Source organism: Notechis scutatus, chromosome 13 (assembly GCF_049901735.1).
Source record: "Notechis scutatus isolate UNSWTSFEM ecotype Mainland chromosome 13, rNotScu1.2, whole genome shotgun sequence".
NCBI lineage: Eukaryota > Metazoa > Chordata > Lepidosauria > Squamata > Elapidae > Notechis > Notechis scutatus.
The window spans coordinates 6,855,980-6,875,935 of NC_142021.1; the positions used below are offsets into that span (position 1 = coordinate 6,855,980).

The 19,956-nt window shown below is 44.2% G+C and overlaps 2 protein-coding genes across 3 annotated transcripts; both read left to right on the forward strand.

Annotated features, from left to right (window-relative positions):
- The first annotated feature begins 3,677 nt into the window (after positions 1–3,677).
- On the forward strand, positions 3,678–10,369 carry CCDC116 (coiled-coil domain containing 116). Of its 2 annotated transcripts, XM_026686681.2 has the most exons (5): positions 3,991–4,011; positions 4,056–4,151; positions 4,997–5,599; positions 6,185–6,871; positions 9,241–10,369. In XM_026686681.2, exons 2-5 carry the CDS (start codon positions 4,092–4,094, stop codon positions 10,081–10,083), a joined length of 2,193 nt encoding a protein of 730 aa, XP_026542466.2. In that variant the 5' UTR covers positions 3,991–4,011; positions 4,056–4,091; the 3' UTR covers positions 10,084–10,369. The 2 variants fall into 2 exon arrangements, with proteins under 2 accessions (XP_087798565.1, XP_026542466.2); XM_087942439.1 differs by having other exon boundaries at positions 3,678–4,151.
- Positions 10,370–11,476: 1,107 nt separating this feature from the next.
- Positions 11,477–15,865, forward strand: SDF2L1 (stromal cell derived factor 2 like 1). The gene is made up of 3 exons (XM_026686670.2): positions 11,477–11,773; positions 13,447–13,643; positions 15,257–15,865. Exons 1-3 carry the CDS (start codon positions 11,545–11,547, stop codon positions 15,533–15,535), a joined length of 705 nt encoding a protein of 234 aa, XP_026542455.1. The 5' UTR covers positions 11,477–11,544; the 3' UTR covers positions 15,536–15,865.
- Positions 15,866–19,956: the final 4,091 nt, after the last annotated feature.

Sequence of the window (19,956 nt, forward strand, 5' to 3'; positions counted from 1 at the left end):
GAGAAGATGAATAGTAATAGTAGTGCAGACTTTGTAAATAGTTGGACAGTGTTGAGGGAATTATTTGTTTAACAGAGTGATGGCGTTTGGGGAAAAACTCCCCTTGTGTCTAGTTGTTCTGGTGATGCAGGCCTGGTGTTGAGGTAGGAGTTGGAAACAGTTGTCCAGGTGGGGCTTGGTGATCTCAGCTAGTCTTCAGGTCATGACCCAACTAGGTAGCGTCATCAGTGCCACAAGGATGAAGTTGATGGATGGGAGCAGGAGGATGACCCTGGCCACTATGGTGCTCTCTAGCTAGCTCTTCAGGATTTCATTCCAAGGGAAGACCATCAGTGCTAGCAAAAAGCTCAGAAAGCATAATAGAAGGATGATTCCACCAGGCTGGTTCAATCATTGTTGATGCATCATCAATTTCTACAGCCACTCACCTAAGAAATGGGCAGCCTAAAATCTCCACTTGACCACAAGCTAGCCCAAGATTTCTGGTGCTAAGCAAACAGATTTTCTCTGATTTTACGACCTTTCTTGCAAGTTTAAAGTAGTATCCCGTGGTTAAGACCCAGTGCACTTGCTTCAGAAGGTCACAAAGAAGATTACATGACCCTAATGGTAGCCGTCAAAATCCACTATTGCCCGAGCATCAAATTTGTCACGTAACATGGGGTGCTGCAATAAAGTAAAAATGGTCAAAGTCACTTGTGCTCAACAGTCACTAAAACTCTTAAATCAAGGACTACTTAATTAAAGGTAGCCCTGCACAAAATATGACTAGTTGATTTTAGGTAGGGGTGCACATCTCCAATACAAAGCCAGATAGCCAGCACGCCAAACTCCCATGGTCATGTGACCAACTAAACACAGACCAATGACTCTCACATCCCACCAATCCATTGGATGTTAAGCATTCCGAACTGCTAGTTGCATGGGACAAGTGACAGGACCTCCTACGTGGCGCTGGGATTCGAATTATTAAACTGCCAACCTTTCTGATCGACAAGTCTGACTCACAGAATCACCCGTCCCATTATACTTACAGAACTTTAAGCTTTTTCGATCATAGAAAGTCTGTATCTATATTGATATCGATATCTATCTATCTATCTATCTATCTATCTATCTATCTATCTATCTATCTATTACAAACTATTCCAAAAATATGAATTCCAGGCATACTTGTAAAAGAAGAAACAGACATCCTGCGGTCTTCGGAACTTAAAATTTTATTTATTGTACTTACTAAGCTTTCGTCAGCCTCTGCTGACATTGTCAGAGTGTTAAGCTACCAAAGATCTCTGCCTTTATATATCATTAATCAATTTAGCCCTTGCACGCTATATATATATATATATATATAAATATATATATTTGATTGCAGAGTTAATATATAAGCAGTTTAAACAATTCCCCAATTTGCCATTGGCCTCCTTGTGATACCAGCTTTGTTGCACTGGATGCCACATGCTCCATTAAAGAACAGAATAAAAATCCATTCAATCGTTCAGACGTGGAAGAGGAAAGTTTGAGCTTTGGAATGAAAACTCACAAGTCAGGATTCTGGATTCCGAGGTCTGGTGTACGGGTTCAAGTGTCAACAACATATTTTATGCAAATGGATGGAATTGCCAACTCTGCAGTAGAACTGCTGATGTAACAAAGGAGAAGAATATTCTTTTCTTTCTTCTTTTCTTCTTTCAAGCCGTAAGTAACTCTCTACCTCATCTCTGGAGCTTGAAGACTGGATTGATTTCTCGCGTTGGCCGAAACCTTTGGACCTTTCATCAACAAGACGAAGACCTGGATAATTTCTCCAGAGATTAGAAAGCCTTCCCATTCTTTAATTCCCAAATTAACTTTCATTAAGGCCATTCTAAGGTTATATGGGGCTTTTCAAATGGGGGATGGATTGATTTAACCTATGGCTTATCATATATGGAGTAGCAATATAAATTAACATTTCAACCAGAGTTAGTAGAACCCAATAAAGTATCGATGTTCAAAAGATCTGGGTTCAAATGCCAATATCTTAGGCCATCTGATCATTGAAGCGCAACCTCCTTTATATTAAAGAAATGAAATATTGGACTTATCTATGCTCTCAGCCGGTCACGATGGGATCTACAGTTTGATGTGGGACCCACAATCACACTGAGGGGAGGATACTTATGCCCCAATTTATACAGAGAGTCTCACCGGATGCTGTGTGAGGTATAAATCCTATTTAGGCAGGGGTGGGATTCAAATTTTTTAACAACCAGTTCGGTGGGTGTGACTAGGTGGGTGTGGCCATGTGACTGGGTGGGCGTGGCTTTTTTCTCTTTTTTTTGAAGCACCCCCACATTTTCTGCCTCCTGGGCCTCAGGGAAGCCTTCTGGATGAAGCAGTAAGACAGCGAAGGGGATCCTGGAACAGCTGATCATTTGAACAGCTGATCGTCAGGAGGGGGAAAAACAGCTGATCGTCGGGAGGGGACAAAATACCTTAAGGAGTGACTGGGTGGGGAAGAATGCAGTCAGCAATGTTGGGCATGAATGTGATGTCACGCATGCATGATAAGGAGGAGATAGGGAGGGGAGGAGATGGGGCGGGCGGAGAGAGGCAGGCGAGCAGGGACACGATTTGCCATTCTCTGAATTGCACAGAATCATAACAACCGGTTCTATAGAACCGGTGTGAACCAGTAGAATCCCACCCCTGTATTTAGGATTGTCCATTGCTAACGTAGTTCAAAGTTTGCCAGCTTTTTTACGGGCTCATTTATATGTCTTCCTATAACTAGATGTTCGGCAACCCATCTGGCTTTCTCCAAAAGGGGCAACATTAGTCAAACACTAAACCAGCTTGATGCTTAATGGAATGTCCATCTGCCATCTCCAGATGTGGCCTGATTTGTTGAAATGAAAAAATACAGGAAGCCACTTTCATTGGAGGTTTAAGTGTTTATACAGAGCCAGTGGTTGGGCTTTATTAGACCGGGGTTTCTGAGTTAGCATAGTTGTGTGAACACAACCAGTTGTGGTTTAGTCAACCCAATAGTTGTGGTTCATTCAGTTAAACATATTTCAGTTGTTGATATTTGGCGTGGTGTAAACTTTTCAATGTTTTTGTTCATTTTCTAGTTCAATATTTTTCTGACATTCTTTTCATATTTCGGTATTTTGTTTGGGAGATAATCGGAGGGAGGGGGAGAAGAAAGGAAGGAAATGGGAAAGGAAGGAAGGAGATGGGAAGGAAAAAAGGAAGGGAGGGAGGAAAAAGGGGAAGGAAGACTAGGTTTCCAAACCACAATTATGCTTATATTTGATTGATAGCAGGTTATTGCAATAGAAGAGAATGCTGGCAATTTTCCAGTTGATTTATGTTTATTTTCAATCATTTTATTTTTTTTATTAGCTCTATCAATAAGGGAATAAAGGAGAAGAATGAGGAGAGGAGGGAGGAAGGGAGGAAGGAGGGAGGGAGGGAGGGAGGGAGGGAAGGAAGGAAGGAAGGAAGGAAGGAAGGAAGGAAGGAAGGAAGGAGGGAAGGAAGGAAAGGAGAGGAGAAATTTTTCTGTTTCTATTTAGATTTTATTCCTTCATCAGCTTCCATTCTTTGGAGGGCAGAACTATCCCGGGATAGTTGGAACTGATATTTCTCAGGATAGTCTCTCTCTCCCAACTTTTGAAATTCTTATTTGTAAAAAAAAAAAAACATAACACTATCAATTAATCAGCCAAACAGTCTGTTTATTGTTTTGACCACCAGTTGTAGCAAATAAGATAATCCTACCTGAAAGAATCCAAACATGCACTCTAATGTGCAAAACTCAGAACATGGAAAGCTTGTGATGACAGCTGCTCAAAATGTCAGGAGTTTTTGATAAGGCCATCTCTCTGTTGTTTTTATTGCAAAGCAAATAACTTTCCTATCAAGAGGCCCCAAGAATTTTCACGTGCTGAAACAGGGCTACCCACCAATAGGTTACACTAAAAAATTCTCTTTTTTTCCATAGGCAGGAAAAGCAGGAAGAAGGTGTGAAGAATTTTAAGGAGCTGTTCTTAAGGAGCAGGAGGAAGGTGTGAAGAATTTTAAGGAGCTGTTCTTTCAGCACTATGGAAGGTCGCAGACATTCTGGCTATCTAGCCGATGATGAGAGCTTCAGAAGGCCTCAGGTGAAGACCAAGGAAGAAGGACCAAGGGATTTTCTTCACATCCCTTCCTAGAAACAGGACTCACCAAATTGGGTGTTTACGGGAGCAGATACGTGCGCAAAACGTAGTCACCAAACTGGTAGTAACACCGGTTGAATCCCACTCCTGGTCCCTTTATTAGCTCCAACTTTGCCCCCAATGTCCTAGTTACCTTCTGGGCTGGAGAAAAAACTCTCCCAGGAACAGCCTTTGGCTGCAGAGAATCAAGTCCAAAACGTGGTCAACAAAAATTGTGTAAGTCCAATTAAGGCAAAATGAGGTAATAAGTCTGGCAGGGCAGGAACAAGAATTCCAGACGTGAAGGCATGGCAATAACTCAACATGGTTGGGAATATGCCAGGAACACAGATAAGCAAAGTCAACACAAGATAAACTCACGTTTGCTCCCAGAAGCTGCCGCACTCAGCATGCATCTCTTTTAAATTCCCTTCCCAGGTGTGGCTAATGAAGGGAATCAGGGCCCTTTCCTCCCCCGTAAGCCATGCAACCCACATTCCTCCCTTCTCCATTCCTCCCTGCATGCCCTAGGATGAAGAGGGGGTGGGCCTGGGTCTTCCTCTGAACTCCCTCTCCCTTGTTCTACCTCTCTCCTGCTCTGCCCAGCTGGACTTTGCCCTTCCCCAGGTTCCTCCACAGCCAACGAAGCCACACTCCCACACCCTGCCAGCTGTTCGTCTTCCTCCTCGGATTCAGACTCCGACAGGGGCGTGACAGGGCCACTGTAACTTCAAACAGTCACTAAATGAATGCTCAGAAGTCAAGAACTTCCTGTGCTTGCCTTTGTTTACGTTCTGCCTTCCTTGTAGGACATCAACGCCCACACCAGTCCTAGAAGAGATCCTTGCGACTGGAGGGCCATGCTTCGGCCTCCGTCGCGCTGTCAGCACCGAACCCAACCATCAGTCACTTCCACAGGGTCCTTCCACAGCTTCTCCCAGGGAGACCAAGGGAAACGGAAACGCCCCCAAAGCAGCAGCAGCGGCAGCAGCGGCGGCAACGAGAGAACCAGCGACCTGGCCAACGAATTTTCAGAATTTGTGGACTTCTTAGCCGACGAGGATGTCCTGGAGAGCCTTCAGCAGATCGTGGAAGATGCCGTTAAGAAGCTCCGCGATGTGACGTCCCAAAGTGGGGAAACCATCTTTGACTTCCAGGAGGAATCCGCCTCCAGCGTGGAGAGCGAGACGTGGTCTTATTCCTACAGCTCGACACATTCCCAGATCAAGTACCAAACCACGACCACCATGTCCACCATGTCCAGCTCAGACGACGACCAGGAAAAGCACTTTATGAGCCCGGAGTCGTCGAAGACAGGGGGAAAAATTTGCCTCCTCGATAAATATGTTTCCAGGCTCCCCAAAGTTGGAAAGCAAATTGCTCAGGAACTATCGGGAGGAATCCATGCTGAGGTACGGTATTTCTAAGTCCTTTGGAAGGATATTTCAGAGGCCCAAAATTTTGAAGTTCAGATCTGCCTGGGGGGAGGGATCCTGTGCCAGTAAAGGAATATTTGCCTCAACTTCTGGTTCTAAAAACACAAGATAAATTCACATTTGTTTCCAGCAGACACTGCATTCAGCATGCATTTAAAAAACTCCCTTCCCAGCTGTGGCTAATGAAGGGAATCAGGGCCCTTTTCTCCCCTGTAAGCCATGCAACCCACGTTGCTCCCTTCTCCGTTCCTCCCTAGGATAAAGAGGGGGTGGGCCTGGGTCTTCCTCTGAACTCCCTCTCCCTTGTTCTACCTCTCCCCTTCTCTGCCCAGCCGGACTTTGCCCTTCCCCAGTTTCCTCCACAGCCAACGGAGCCACACTCCCACTCCCTGTCAGCTGTTCCTCTTCCTCCTCGGATTCAGACTCCGACAGCGGCATAACAGTCTGTCTCTTTCCTATTCCTTCCTCCCCTGTTCCCAAAAGACATTCCTTTGGCGATTGGAATGAATTTGCTCTCTGCTGATTATTTTTCCTTTCTCGCCCTTCCTTCCCTGCTCGTAGGCGTTTTCCGAACAGTCAGGGGAAAGCTACTTCCAGCAGCAGCATTTGCACATCTGGGCTAAGTCGTTTGAACATCCCCGGAGGGAGTTTTTTGCCAAGATCCAGAGAGCCTTCCCTCAAGATTCGCTGTCGTTCGAATCGCTCCACAAGGAAATCACCAACGTCTTGAAACGGCCGGTTCGACATGGCATCCCCATGCATTACATCTGTCACGAGCACTTGCACGCCTTCCTGGAAGAGACCAAGGTCTTGGCCGGCCTCCAGGACGTCATCAACCAAGCGGTTCTCAAAGTTTTGGAGGCCACCATGACAGGCGGGATCCCGTTCCTCGATTTTTCACATCAGCACAGGTACTCTACGCCGTGGGACTCTGAGGAAGAAGAGTACACCATCACGGAAAGTTACGAAAGTGAGGAAGAAACATCCGAGGAATATGAAGAAGGCTTCGATGGGATCTGCAAGAAGAGGGTGGAGAAGAAGAAGCAACCACTCTCGGAGGACGGGAAACCTCTCCCCAAATCCAAACAGAAGCCAACGACCCCGGAGGAGGCCGCTCGCAAGGCCAAATATGTCCCGCCCCCGCCCTCCAAAACCAAGGAAACCAAGACAAAATACGTCCCGCCACCCCTCCCGAAATCAAGGAAGAAACAAGAGCCGAGCCAGGCCGAAACAGAGACAACCAAATCGGTAATTTCTGGGGAATAGAATAGAATAGGGTAGGGTAGAGTAGAGTAGAATAGCATAGTAGAATAGATTAGATTAGAATAGAATAATAGAATATTGGAATAGATTAGATTATAACAGAATATAATAGAATATTAGAATAGAATAGAATAGAATAGAATAGAATAGAATAGGGAATAGAATAGAATAGAATAGAATAGAATAGAATAGAATAGAATAGAATAGAATAAGGAACAGAATAGAATAGAAAATAGAATGGAATGGAATGGAATGGAATGGAATGGAATAGAATAGAATAGAATAGAATAGAATAGAATAGAATAGAATAGAATAGAATAGAAAATGGAATGGAATGGAATGGAATGGAATGGAATAGAATAGAATAGAATAGAATAGAATAGAATAGAATAGAATAGAATAGAATAGAATAGAATAGAATAGAATGGAATAGAATAGAATAGAATAGGAGAATGGAACAGAATAAGGAATAGAATAGAATATTAGATTAGATCAGAATAGAATAGAGTTGGAAGGGACCTTGGAGGTCTTCTAGTCCAACCCCCTGTTTAGGCAGGAAACCCTACACCACTTCAAACAAATGGTTATCCATTTTTTTCTTTAAAACTTCCAGTGTTGGAGCATCCACAACTTCTGGTGGCAAGTTGTTCCACTGATTAATTGTTCTGACTGTCAGGAAATTCCTCCTTAGTTCTAAGTTGCTTCTCTCCTTGATTAGTTTCCACCCATTGCTTCTTGTCCTGCCTGCAGGTGTTTTGGAGAATAGCTTGACTCCCTCTTCTTTGGGGCAGTCCCTGAGATATTGGAAGACTGATATCATGTCTCCCCTAGTCCTTTTCATCAGACTAGACATACCCAGTTCCAGCAACCGTTCTTCATATGTTTTAGTCTCCAGTCTCCCAATCGTTGTTGCTCTTCTCTGCACTCTTTCTAGAGTCTCAACATCTCTTTTACATCATGGCAACCAAAACTGGATGCCGTATTTCCAAGTGTGGCTTTACCAAAGCAAACCTTCAGTCCCCTAATCATTTCTTCTCTACAGGTTGGGAAACACCAAGATACTAAGTTCAGGGCTCTTCTGGCGTGTTTGAGCCACCCATCCCAGAAAGCTGAGCTGTAGGGGCTAGGAATCCTGGGAAATGGGCTCCTCATCCCTTTTGGAGGGGAAAGGGGGTGGAGAAAGCTGGCCTAGAGATCTTCTCCATGTCAATGGTGGTAAACCATGGTTGAACATATTCAAAGATCTTCTCGTAGAACAATTATTTTAGTCCATGACCTGCTCACCTCTCCATCTTGATTCCTTGATATGTTTTAGAAGACATGTTTTTCTGTCTACCATCCATAGGGCAGTACTGCTTAATCTTGGCTACAAAAAAAGCAAAGAAGACGACCAAACCTTTTTTTCTTTAGATCTTCAGGGGTTTGCAAAAGATGGAAAGATTTATCTCCTTTCTCCTTTCTCCCACTTGAGATCCCATGCCGATAATAGAAAGCAGAGGAAATTGGGCTCAGAACAAGTGGGACTTCTATTAACCAGTAGAGTGATGGAGACAAGGTGCCATGCTGTTCCCGAAAAAAGTTAAATTAGATAAGATACTAGATCATATTAGCTTAGATCAGGTTAGGTTGTAAATTGGATTGGATTAGAGAGGAGACGGATGGCACTAAATCAGATTAGATAATTCTGGATTAGATAGCAAATGGATTGGATTGGATTAAACTGGGATGGGTTGGTTCGATTGGTGTCAGGAGCAAAAGATCAGGTCTACACTTGAAGGTCCAAGTGATTTTGTACTGATTTATTGCACTTTATTATACTGATGTATTTATTTTAAACTAATTTATTGCTACTCGGGTCTATGCACAAGAATCTTCTCAATTGCTGAACTTCAACTAAGGGTCAACGGAATTCAAGAAAGGTTGGAGTTAGCTTGTTTGTGGCTACATAGGGATTCTAGGCTGACGCCACTTTTAACTCCGCCCCCAGGTTTTGCCCTCTTTTATCCTACAACTGGATTGGATTAGATAGCAAATGGATAGATGGATTGGATTGGATTAAGCATCTGTAAACATGGCCCATCTTTAATTATCAGCATGGACTATAAAATATATTCTAAAGAAGGCCAAAAAAAAAGAAAATACAATCCCAGTGGCCTTTTAATATTCTGGCATGTTCTTTGTCATCCCACCGAAGTTTATTTTCATTTCTGTTTTTCTCCACTCTCCTGTTTGGCACCCCTTTATTCCAGGGGTTCAGTCTGTCTCCCCAGGAATCCTAGCCCTGTAGCCTCTGAGCAAGAGCTTCTCTTAATCGGTTCTCTAAACGTGGTCCTTCTTTTCTCCCACTTCTTCAGATAAGGCATGCCATCACTCCAAAAGACATCAAACGGGCCCGCTTACAGGGTAAACCTGTTCCAAAGCAGTCCATCATCGACTTCTTGATCGAAAACGCCGCAAAGCTGATCTTATACAAGTACAATTATGAAACTCTCCTTTCCGAGAAGCTGGGTTTTATCTCCGTCCCGGTCACCAAGGTTCTTCTGGAGATCATGTTTGGCTACAAGAAAATTAAGGGCAGCGGGATACGTCTTTCTTCTCAGATCGACTGGACCAAAGTCTACGACGAGCTCTACAAGAAACGGCCACCCAAGCCCAAAGTGCCCAAACAGGAGAAGAAGAAGAAAGGCGAAGAGAAGAAAGAGAAGAAAGGTGGGGAGAAGAAAAAAACCGATGAGAAGAAGAGCTTGTTCATGAAACCACTAGACACGCCCAAAGGAAAAGTGATCAGCATGAAGACAGCTGGGGAGCACGGCACCATAAAGGGCTCATCGGATCAGGGAGAACCAGAGATTTTTGAGATCGTCCCTCCCCAGTTCCCATCCGATGCTGAGCCGGCCTCAGCCGATGAGAATAACGGCACTGAACCGCCAAGCTCGAAGTTCTCTCCTTCCAGTGCAAAGGCCTCGACCATCATGGAGGACAATCCTAAGAAATTGGGAGTTCCCGATTTGGAGAAGACGCCTTCGTCTCTTGGCACACCAAGGCATTCGTTGACCAACCGAAAACCTACCGCAGCTGGTCTCTTACCAGAGGTGGATGCCGCCAGCCAGGGCTCTGAAGTCCAGGGGAGGAAATCTTTGTCGCACAAGACGAGCTACATTGGAGAAGGGAGCAAAACCGTGCTGCCGAAAATCTGAAACTCAAGCCTTCTCTGATTAATAAAGGATATACGTTTGTCTACGGGCCCTGCCAACATCCGATTCCGTGCCTTTCCCGCCACCGAATCTAACCGGTATCTCCTCTGCAAAACGACCAGCCTCTTGAACTTTCCGATATTGAGTTTTTGTTTTTGTTTTAAATTCATGAAATGTTGAGTTTTATTCTTCAGAATCCATCCTCTCTTCCATCTCCTGGTCAGAGATGTCTTGAGTTTTTCCTGCTTTTTTTCTTTTTTAAACATTAAAAAAAGAGACTTTTTCCCCCCCCCTTGGCTTCCCATCTATCCTATACTTTGTTTTTAACCCATTTAACGAAGCTTCCTTAAGAAGGGAATATTTGAACTGGGGGTGGGTGGGGGTCCTTGGTGCGAGCCTCTGAGCTGGGTGGTTTTCTTTGCAGGTGTTTCGGGACCCAACTAGGTAACGTTATCAATGCTACAAGGGAGTGGGCTTTGCTCTCTTTGTCGCTGCACATAAACAGAGTGGGCCACCTCCCAAAAAGGAAAGATTAGCTTCTCAGAGAATAGAAGCATACTGTGCAAAAACTTAAATTTAACCAGATGGTACTCTATTCATGTATTTGGTCTGTTATCTTCCTTCCTTCCTTCACCTTGTTTCTTTTTCTTTCTCCTCTCTTCTCTTTCTTTTTTCCTTCTTTCTCTTTTTCTTTTCCTTTCTCTTTCATCCTTCCTTCCCTCCTTCTCTCCTCTTTTTTTCCTTTTCTTTATTTTTTCTTCTTCCTTCCTTTCCTTTTTCGCCTTTCTTTTTTCTTCTTCCTTCCTTCCTCTTTCTTTTTCTCTTTTCCTTTCTTTTTTCCCTTCTTTCCCCTTCTTCCTTCCTTCCTCTCTCTTTTCCCTTCTTTCTCTTCTCTTTCTTTTTCCCCTTTTCTTTCCCTTCCTTTTTTTCCCCTCTCTTTCACCCAGAGATTAAAGTGGCATGCTAGTTGGCATAATACACCAACAAATAGCTCCCTTTTTAATCTTTCAACGCCCTAAGAACGACCGTTTGGTTCACTAAGCACCATAGCAGAACCACCTTAATCCCCGCAAACAGGAGGCATTTTAATAAGAGCCTTTATTATTTAACCAAACAAATTAAAATTCACGTGAACGGAAGGCGGGATTCGAACCAGCCTCTACTACCAGGCTCGGGTTCAAGCGCGCAGCTGCCACCTCGCGGCCCCACCCACTCTTTCCTCCTCAGCTTTCCCGCCCCTTTCCTGTCCGCCACGCCGCCGCAGCTGATTGGCCGCGTGCCTCGAGCCTATCAGCTCCCCAGCGTCGCGACGCCGGGGGGCGGAACCAGAACACGTGCTCCGTGTTGGCAGCCGCGGATTGGCTGCCGTCGAGCGCCGGCAACGGAAACGGCTCCTGAGGCGAAGTTCGAGCTGCAGCCGCCGCCACGGCCGACCAGCCGGACGAAGCCTCGGAAGGAACGGAGATGCGGCAACCGCGCGGCGGCGCTTCTTCGTCTTCTTCGGCCCGGCCCGGCTCGTTTCTCCTGTCGCTGCCGCTCCTGCTGCTGCCGTTGCTGTTGCTGTTGCTAGCCTGCGGGCCGGGCCGGGCGAAGGAGGCCGAGGCGGGCGCTGTCACTTGCGGCTCGGTGCTGAAGCTGCTCAACACGCGGCACAACGTGCGGCTGCACTCGCACGAGGTCAAGTACGGATCCGGTGAGGAGAAGCGGAGGAGACTACAACTCCCAGAATACCCAGCCTGGGAGGGAGGAGCGGGCGGGGTGTGTGTGTGTGGGGGGGTGTCCGTCTTTCAGATAGACTGCTCCTGAGCCGGGAGGATCTATTCCCTATGAAAAGACGGCCTGAAGTGCTTTATGGAGGGGTGGGAGGAGCGGAGGTTTGACGGTGCCTTATATTCAAATAGACAGCTCCTGAATGGGGAGGCTCTATCGTGAATGAGGCCTGTCGGGAAAGACGGGCCTAAGTGCTTTCGTTTGGGGTGTGTGTGTGTGTAATTCTGCCTTGTATTCAGATAGACAGTTTCTGAATGGGGAGGCTCTATCATGAGTTGAAGCTCCCAGAAAGCCTAAGTCCCCTGATCTGGGTGGGAGGTTGATGGTGCCTTGCCTTCAGATAGACAGCTCCTGAATGGGGAGGCTCTATCACATCGGGGAACTCTCTGGCAAGCTGGGTTTAAGCACACACGCACTTCAACGGGTAAAAGTGCTTATACTTACTTGAGATAAATAGCTCTTAATGGGGAAGGTTTATTACAAACGGGGGGCTATCAGGAAAGTCCCCTAGTGCTTGGGGTGGGGGGAGGTAGGGTTGATGGTGCCTTGCATTCAGATAGGCAGCTCCTGAATGGGGAGGCTCTCTCAGGGATATGGGCTACCTGGAAAAGTTGCCCTAAGTCCCTGGGGGTAGGTTTCGTACTTCAGATAGACAGCTCCTGAACCAGGAGGGTCCCTCAGTGATGGCAGCTGAAAGGAAAGAAGGGTCTAAACTCCCCCTTGGGTGGGGGAAGCTGTTGACTTGTATTTCAGATAGACAGCTCCTGAATAGGAAGGCGCTACTACAAATGGGTGCTACCTGCAGAGATGGGTTTAATCTCCCCTAGCTAGGCAGGGACCCTTCCCCTGGCATCACCTCTTGAGCTTTTGCCAACCTGTCCATATAGGGTTTACCAAAGAAGGGAAGCTGTGTGTCTTTTCTCCGTGAGTAAAATCAGGAAATAAAACCCAGAAGCTGCCGTGGCTGAGTGCTATGTTTAACAGGGGAGTGGGGGTAGTGTACAAAACGGGCTTTATATAGGGTTGGAGGGTGTTTGCTTTGCTCTTCAACCTCTGGAAAGCTAATAAACCTCATTATTATTATTATTATTATGCTTCTTATTGCTATACCAAGCTGATCTATTTGTTATGGCTACCAGTTTGTTCCTGCTAGTTCCAGCGTTTGTTCTCTAGCTTCGGCTTTGTAGATTGCTTCTGGCTATGAAGTTTCAACATCAATTTTGAGGAAACCAGTTTAGTCAGACCAGAGTTTCATCGAACTGAGCCACCTTTTTTGAGGGATTGGCAGAATATCTAGGGGAAAGTCCCTTGTCTGTCATTCAAAGCTAGAATGGCTTCTGTATTGTTGATGTTCTACATGTAGATTTAGGAGACATTATTGAAGTTTCACAGAGCTGCCAATGTGAAAAGTAAATAATAGAAATCCCGTACAAAGAGATTTCATTTAGCATTCTTCCTTATTTGCTGTTGATGGATCAGGAAAAAGGGAAAATGAATGCAGTGCAACATAACTATTGAGTTTTCTGTCCTTTCTTGGGAACAAATAACGTCAGCGCAACAATTCACTGACTGAGAGGGTAACTGTTTTGCTGTTAGGTAGTGGTCAGCAGTCTGTGACTGGAGTCGAAGGATCAGATGATGCCAACAGCTATTGGCGCATCAGGGGCAAAAATGACGGATCCTGCCAACGAGGAGTACCAGTAAAATGCGGGCAGACAGTCCGCCTTACTCATGTCAACACTGGGAAGAATCTGCACACCCACCACTTCTCGTCACCGCTCTCCAACAACCAGGTAAAACTGGAGTATTTTCACACTTGATGTAATTTCAGCTGCGTGGATACCTTTAAAGCTAATTGATTCTACTGTTGAAGTTGGAGTTTTAAGAAGGATGCTTACCTGGTTGAAATGTTCAATTGTTCTTTTTTAATTTGTTATCTACCATTTGACACTACATATATATAACAGCAGCCCCCAAGCTTTTGGGCACCAGGGACCCCGTGGAGAGAGGTTTTTCCACGGATCAGAGGGGGTTTGGTTTCGTGTGCTGCCTGCATCCTATGGACGGGGCTTCGATTGTTTGTGCAATCCAGTTTGTGCATGCCGTGGCCCGGTGCTAGTCCATGGACCGGAGTTTGGGGACCCCTGATAATACAGCATAACTCTATACAATTTTAATCAGTCTTGCTGTGACTTGATTTTTTTGCATAATAGGTCTCAATTTTGTGGATTTTTAAATGAATTTACAACACATTCATGAACTGTTTTTGACAGTTCCAATGTTAAAAGTCCTTAAAGCTTGTTCGAGGTATTCTGTTCATTTCTTACTATGCAAAAAATACATATCCAACATGATTTGTACTCAGATATATTTACACAAATGGCAAGCTATCTCTAATTCTATTTAAAGGACTACTTTGTAGAAGTAGAATATGATGCCATTATTTTTTTCTACAGTACAATTTGACTTTTTTTGTCAGGCCCAAAGATCCAGGCCCACACATTCAAAGTTCAAGCTACTTTATTATGTTCTGCCTATAATATAGAAATCTCCCCAGTCTGGCAACCTTCTCCAGGAAACTCTGTACCTCTGTAATTAGCATTCTACTTGACATCGGTGTGAGTGGTTTGTTAATGGTGTCATACACTGTGTACATTGCAGTTGACTATTAAAGTGTTTCATACCTATTTCGAACTGATATAACTATCTGATTATTTCTACTAGCAGGTTAAACTTACTGAAACTGCTACAGGGCTGAGGGAAAGTACTTTTATCTAAAGCAACATTTTTATTTGCTCCCAGTTTCTGTTTGTTTTTTGCAGACATTAGCTACAAACCTTTGATGCCTTAAAAAGGGATAAAGTTGCTCTAGAAAATATTGACTTAAGTCACCGTGCACTAAAGCAGAGCAAGTGTGTGCACTCATGATTTTAAACCATTTGCAGTTCATGCTTCAGCAAGTCACAGTATACATGTAATTTGAATCAGATCATTATTTCAAAGCTAATTGGTCCCAATTTATCATTTCTTATCTGGGTTGCTGCCTTTGTTTTACAAGCTAAAAACCAGTTCACAAATCACAGTAACTGTGTTTATGCTGCAGGCTAAACCAACACAATTCAGGGTTTCCTAACTTTAGATCTGTGGGCTTCAATTCCCAGAATTCCCCAGGCACCTTGCTGTCTGGGGAATTCTGGGAGTTGAAGTCTTACAGATCTTAAAGCTGGCAAGATTAAGGAGACAGTTTTGTCCATCCAGGATCTTAAGCCGTCATGTGGCGGCTTGGTCTTGTTTGCACTCTGCGGCTTACGGTGCAGCTTATAGTGTCAACCCAGCTTAAATCACACCACAAAGATGCATCTTCACGGCCATTTTTTTTCTCCCACCCCATTTCTGCCTTTGACAGGAAGTGAGTGCCTTTGGCGATGACGGCGAAGGGGACGATTTAGATGTGTGGACAGTCCAGTGCAGTGGCACCTACTGGGAACGAGATGACGCCGTGCGCTTCAAGCACATGGGAACTGATGTGTTCCTTTCAGTGACGGGGGAACAATACGGGCACCCCATCCGGGGTCAGCGGGAAGTTCACGGGATGCATTCCGCTAATCACCACAACTACTGGAAAGCCATGGAGGGGGTTTTCATCAAGCCCAACTCGGACTCCACGAAGCATGATGAACTCTGAATATGTCCTGATAAGCATTTCCTCTCCCCTCCCCCCCTCCTGTAAATTCCCCTCCCTCAAAGCTCAGCATCTTAAAAGGGCATGGAGACACCTTTGGGAGGGCAGCGTCTCATGCTTCACTTCGAAGGATCTAAATCCGACTGGTTCCTCTTCCTTTTCCCTAGCCATTTCTTCTTCCTGTTTCATTCATTTGCAGCCCGCTGCCCCCTTTTTTCCCCTGAAGGAAGGAAAAATGATTTGCTGTCTATATTCTTAATTCCGAGGTGCAATAAAACCTAACTTTTGTAATTCTTTCTCATTAAATACTCCTGAAATATGTTCCCATCGACAGTCATGGATGCTGCGTTCCTGATTGTCCGTAAAAAGCTTGCTAGGTCAGCCAATTACTCTGCCCTTTTTGAAAAGCCCATGGCAGGAGAAGACCAGGAGAAGACGGATAGAAAAATATATATTAAAAAGTGAATTCTTTAGATCACCCCCAACTTTCTGCTGCTCTCATCTCTCTAATACTTCACACAACCTTTAGTTGGATTCATTTGTTTTATCTTCAATTTCCATGGGAAATTGACAACCTGCTGGTGTTTTTCCCCCCTGCTGATAAGAAACAGTTGCTTAAAGAAAAGGAACAAAGTTTTCCGCAAAGTGCTTTAAGGAACTCCAGAACAAGCCATGGGGAAATTGCTATAAAACGTTAGGAGGGTGGGATGTTGCACCTTCTTTTGTGTTACTCCATTCCATCCTGGTGTGTGTAAAGATTCATACTAGTGCAGTGAGAACTAGCAGTTCAAGGCTTCAGAAAACCGTTCAAAATCTACTCTTACCTTCCAGGAACTTCTAGCAAATTGCTACGTACCTGTGAACTCAGAACATTGGGAAGAAGAAACTTTTTTAAAAAAAAGTTTTAATTCTGGAGTCTCTGATTTATTTGCTCTGCAATTAGCATCCAGCTGAGAAGTTTCTCCCAAATCTAACCAAGTGGTAAATTAAGGATTAAGTGTCCATAAATTTGAGCTTCACTGCCCAGCCTAGGTGTGATGCTTCACGTTGTCTCCCCCACCTTCATTTGTCGTGCTTTTTTTTTCTTTCCAGTTGTCGGTGGACATTCTGTCATCATCAACATTGCTCTGAATTTTCTTTCTAAGATTTTCCACCCCCTCTTAAGGACTTCTGTTCATCTTCAAATCCCTATTCGAATCTTCTCATGTCCCTTCCTTGTAAGGGGATGATGCATTTGAGGGGAGACGTAAAGACTGCATAAAGTAAAAGTTCATTAGATTATTCCCAAGTATAAACATTCAAGGGCTTACGATTTCTCCTTTCTGATCATGTCCCTTTGGCAGAAATTACTCCAGCAGTGAAATCACCTCTGAGGCCTTAGATGGGAGCACGCCCCACGCCTGGAGCTATTTAATGAAAGTCGCAGTGTCTTACTGGTGTCTGACTCACCAAGTTCGCATATTTGTGGTAAAATTCCCCTGGCAAACAAGTAAATTTGCCAGAAAATCAATCCATCTTATAAAACGCGTGGTTGATCCTTGCCATTTGTTCCCAATGTGAATTTTGAGGGCCACAGTGATAGAACCATTTGTTTAGTGACCGAAGTTGCAACGGGAAAATTGACTTATGACCATTTTTCACACTTAACAACCACTGCAGCATCCTCATGGCTGTGCGATCAAAACTCGGATCCCTGGCAACTGGTTCCTATTTAATGACCGTCTCACCGTCCTGGAGGCCTGATCACCTTTTGCGACCTGACGAGCAAAGTCAATGGAGAAGCTAATCGGGGGTTGGACTAGAAGACCTCCAAGGTCCCTTCCAACTCTGTTAATTCTGATCACTTGATTCACTTATCAACTGCAGTGAATCACTGAACAGCGGTGGCAAAATAGGTCGTAGAACGGGGCAAAATTCACTTAACAGCTGCTCTGGTTAGCGCTGGATATTTTAGGCTCAAGGACTACCTGTATGTGACTTTCACCAAGCTGTGTAGGCCCTTGTGCTGGATTATTTGGAAGAAAGCTCCGGAATTTGATGGTGCTTTTGAGAAAATACTTGGGAACCAGCTGCAAAAAGATGCTTAGCTTTTATTTAGACATGCCCTGTTCGATGCTTAAACTTGTATCGGCGCAGCGACCCAACAGTGAAGCCAAATGAATTTATTTTCATTTATTTATTCAATTGAATCCGCCATCCACCTCCCTGTCCAAAGTGACCCTGGGCAGCTTACACTGTAATCAAAACACGGACGCTATTAGAAACAGAAGAACAATTAAAATGACAAAGGGTTAAATCTTTAAAACAAAAACCAAAAACCAACCACAGGCTCCAGCAGAGGGGAAGTGGTACTTTAATATATATATTTTAAAAAAAAACAGAAACCAAAGATGAAAAACCTAGAAACCATCTATTACTCAGCTCCTAAACCTTCCTGCTAGCATGACTTATTAATCAAAAGAATTCACCCCCCCCCCCTTTTTTTTTCCTCCCAAGGGAGGGAGGGGAGAAGAAAAATCAAATTGGACAAGGGTGGAGGGAAGACTGGAAGATATTGCAGGTGCAGAAGAGCTGATCCAGGGTGAATTTTTTTTTTTCAAAAGTTCACACGGAGGGTTTAACAGGCATTTTTGCCTGCCCAGCTGAGGCCCACAAGAGCTTTGCGTTCCACCATTCCAGCTTCTTTGGGGGCTTCTGGCTTCTCATTTCTGGGATCAGGGAAGACATGAGCAGGGGGTCAGACTAGAAGACCTCCAAGGTCCCTTCCAACTCTTGTCATTCTATGTCAGAAGTTTCTGGAGACCCCGTCTTGAGGTTGGATTCATATTCTAAAGTTGCAACCTAGAACTAAGGAGAAATTTCCCAACAAATAAAACAATTGTACAGTGGAACAGGCTGTCTTCAGAAGTTGGTGGCTGCTCCATCGCAGGAGGCTTTTAAAAAGAGAACAGACGTCCACTTGTCTGGAATGGTATAGGGTTTCCTGCCTAAGCAAGGGGTTGGACTAGAAGACCTCCAAGGTCCCTTCCAGCTCTATTCTGATTGATTGATTGCAAGCACCACCAGGAGATCTGTGAACGTTTCCCCTGCCTCCGGGGCACCCATCTAAGAGAGACATAGAATGGACCTGCTAAAGGCAGCCCTCCAGTTACAACCACAATTGAGCCCAAAATTTCCATCGCTAAACAAAGCAGTTTTATTTTTGCCAACAGTTGTTAAGCGAATTACTGCAGCTGTTAGAGGAGTCATGCAGTCATTAAGTGAGTCTGAGTCCTCCCCCACCCCCCACATCGACTTTTGCTTGCTGGGAAGGTTACAAGTGGTGATCACATGACCCCAGTACAGTGCAACCGTCACAAGTACACGCCAGTTGCCAAGTGCCCGGATTTTGACCATGTGACCGTGGGGATACGGCAGCAGTCATAAGTGTGAAAACCGATTCTAAGTCACTTTTTCCAGTGCCGTTGTAACTTTGAACAGTAAACGAATGGTTGTAAATTGAAGTCTACATGTATAAGGGGAAGAGAAGGGAGGAGGAAGAAGAATAGGGAAGGAAGGAAGGAGGAGGAGAAAAATATTTGTTTATTTTAAGAATGAATACAAGGCATGAAATCTATTTAAGAAATGCTGCCATGCCCACCATGCTATCTTCTGTTGTGCAAATGCAAACCGGGAAAATCCCACGTCTCTACAACCGAAATAATCCCAGCAGCTATAACAGGATTGACTTCTAGAAGATTTTTATAACCACAGAAATTAGCCGAATTCACTTTCATTTTTCCCCTCTAGCAGCCATAGCCAGATGTCCCATCTGTTTTGCAGAAGGCACAAGCTCCAAAAATCCTGACTTAAGCCCCCCCACTGCTGTTTTTTATCTGGGTGCAAATATGCTAATTTAATCCTCTTAATCCATGTCGCTAATTTAAGTCTCGCTGATTTCCATGGATCTGTGCAAAGGATAACAACATCTGGATCCAGGCTCAGCGGTGTTTTTTTTTTATCCCCCCCCTCTGAATACACAATCATCTACTTTAAAAGACATTATTACGTACACAAAGAAGAAGAAAAACAGAAATATGAACTGGTTTTTCTTTTAATTTTGCCTTTTACTCTAAATTTGTTAAGTCTTGTTACAGTCTTGCATTTTATACCCTGGTGCAGCCTTGCAACTAATCAATAATGTATCATAATTATGATACAAAGCAAAAGGACAATTACAGATTTATCTGTATACTTCAAATATAAATTTCTTGGGTATTTTTTAAAAAAAAGTTTTTAGAACCTTAATCCGTTTTAGCAAAAATGGAGCAAAATAGTAAACTATAAAACACATCATCCCAATTTTCTTTGAGTATACAATCAAAACAAAATATAATTCCTCCATTTTAAATGCACCCTGTGACATCTCCTTTCCAATATTTAAA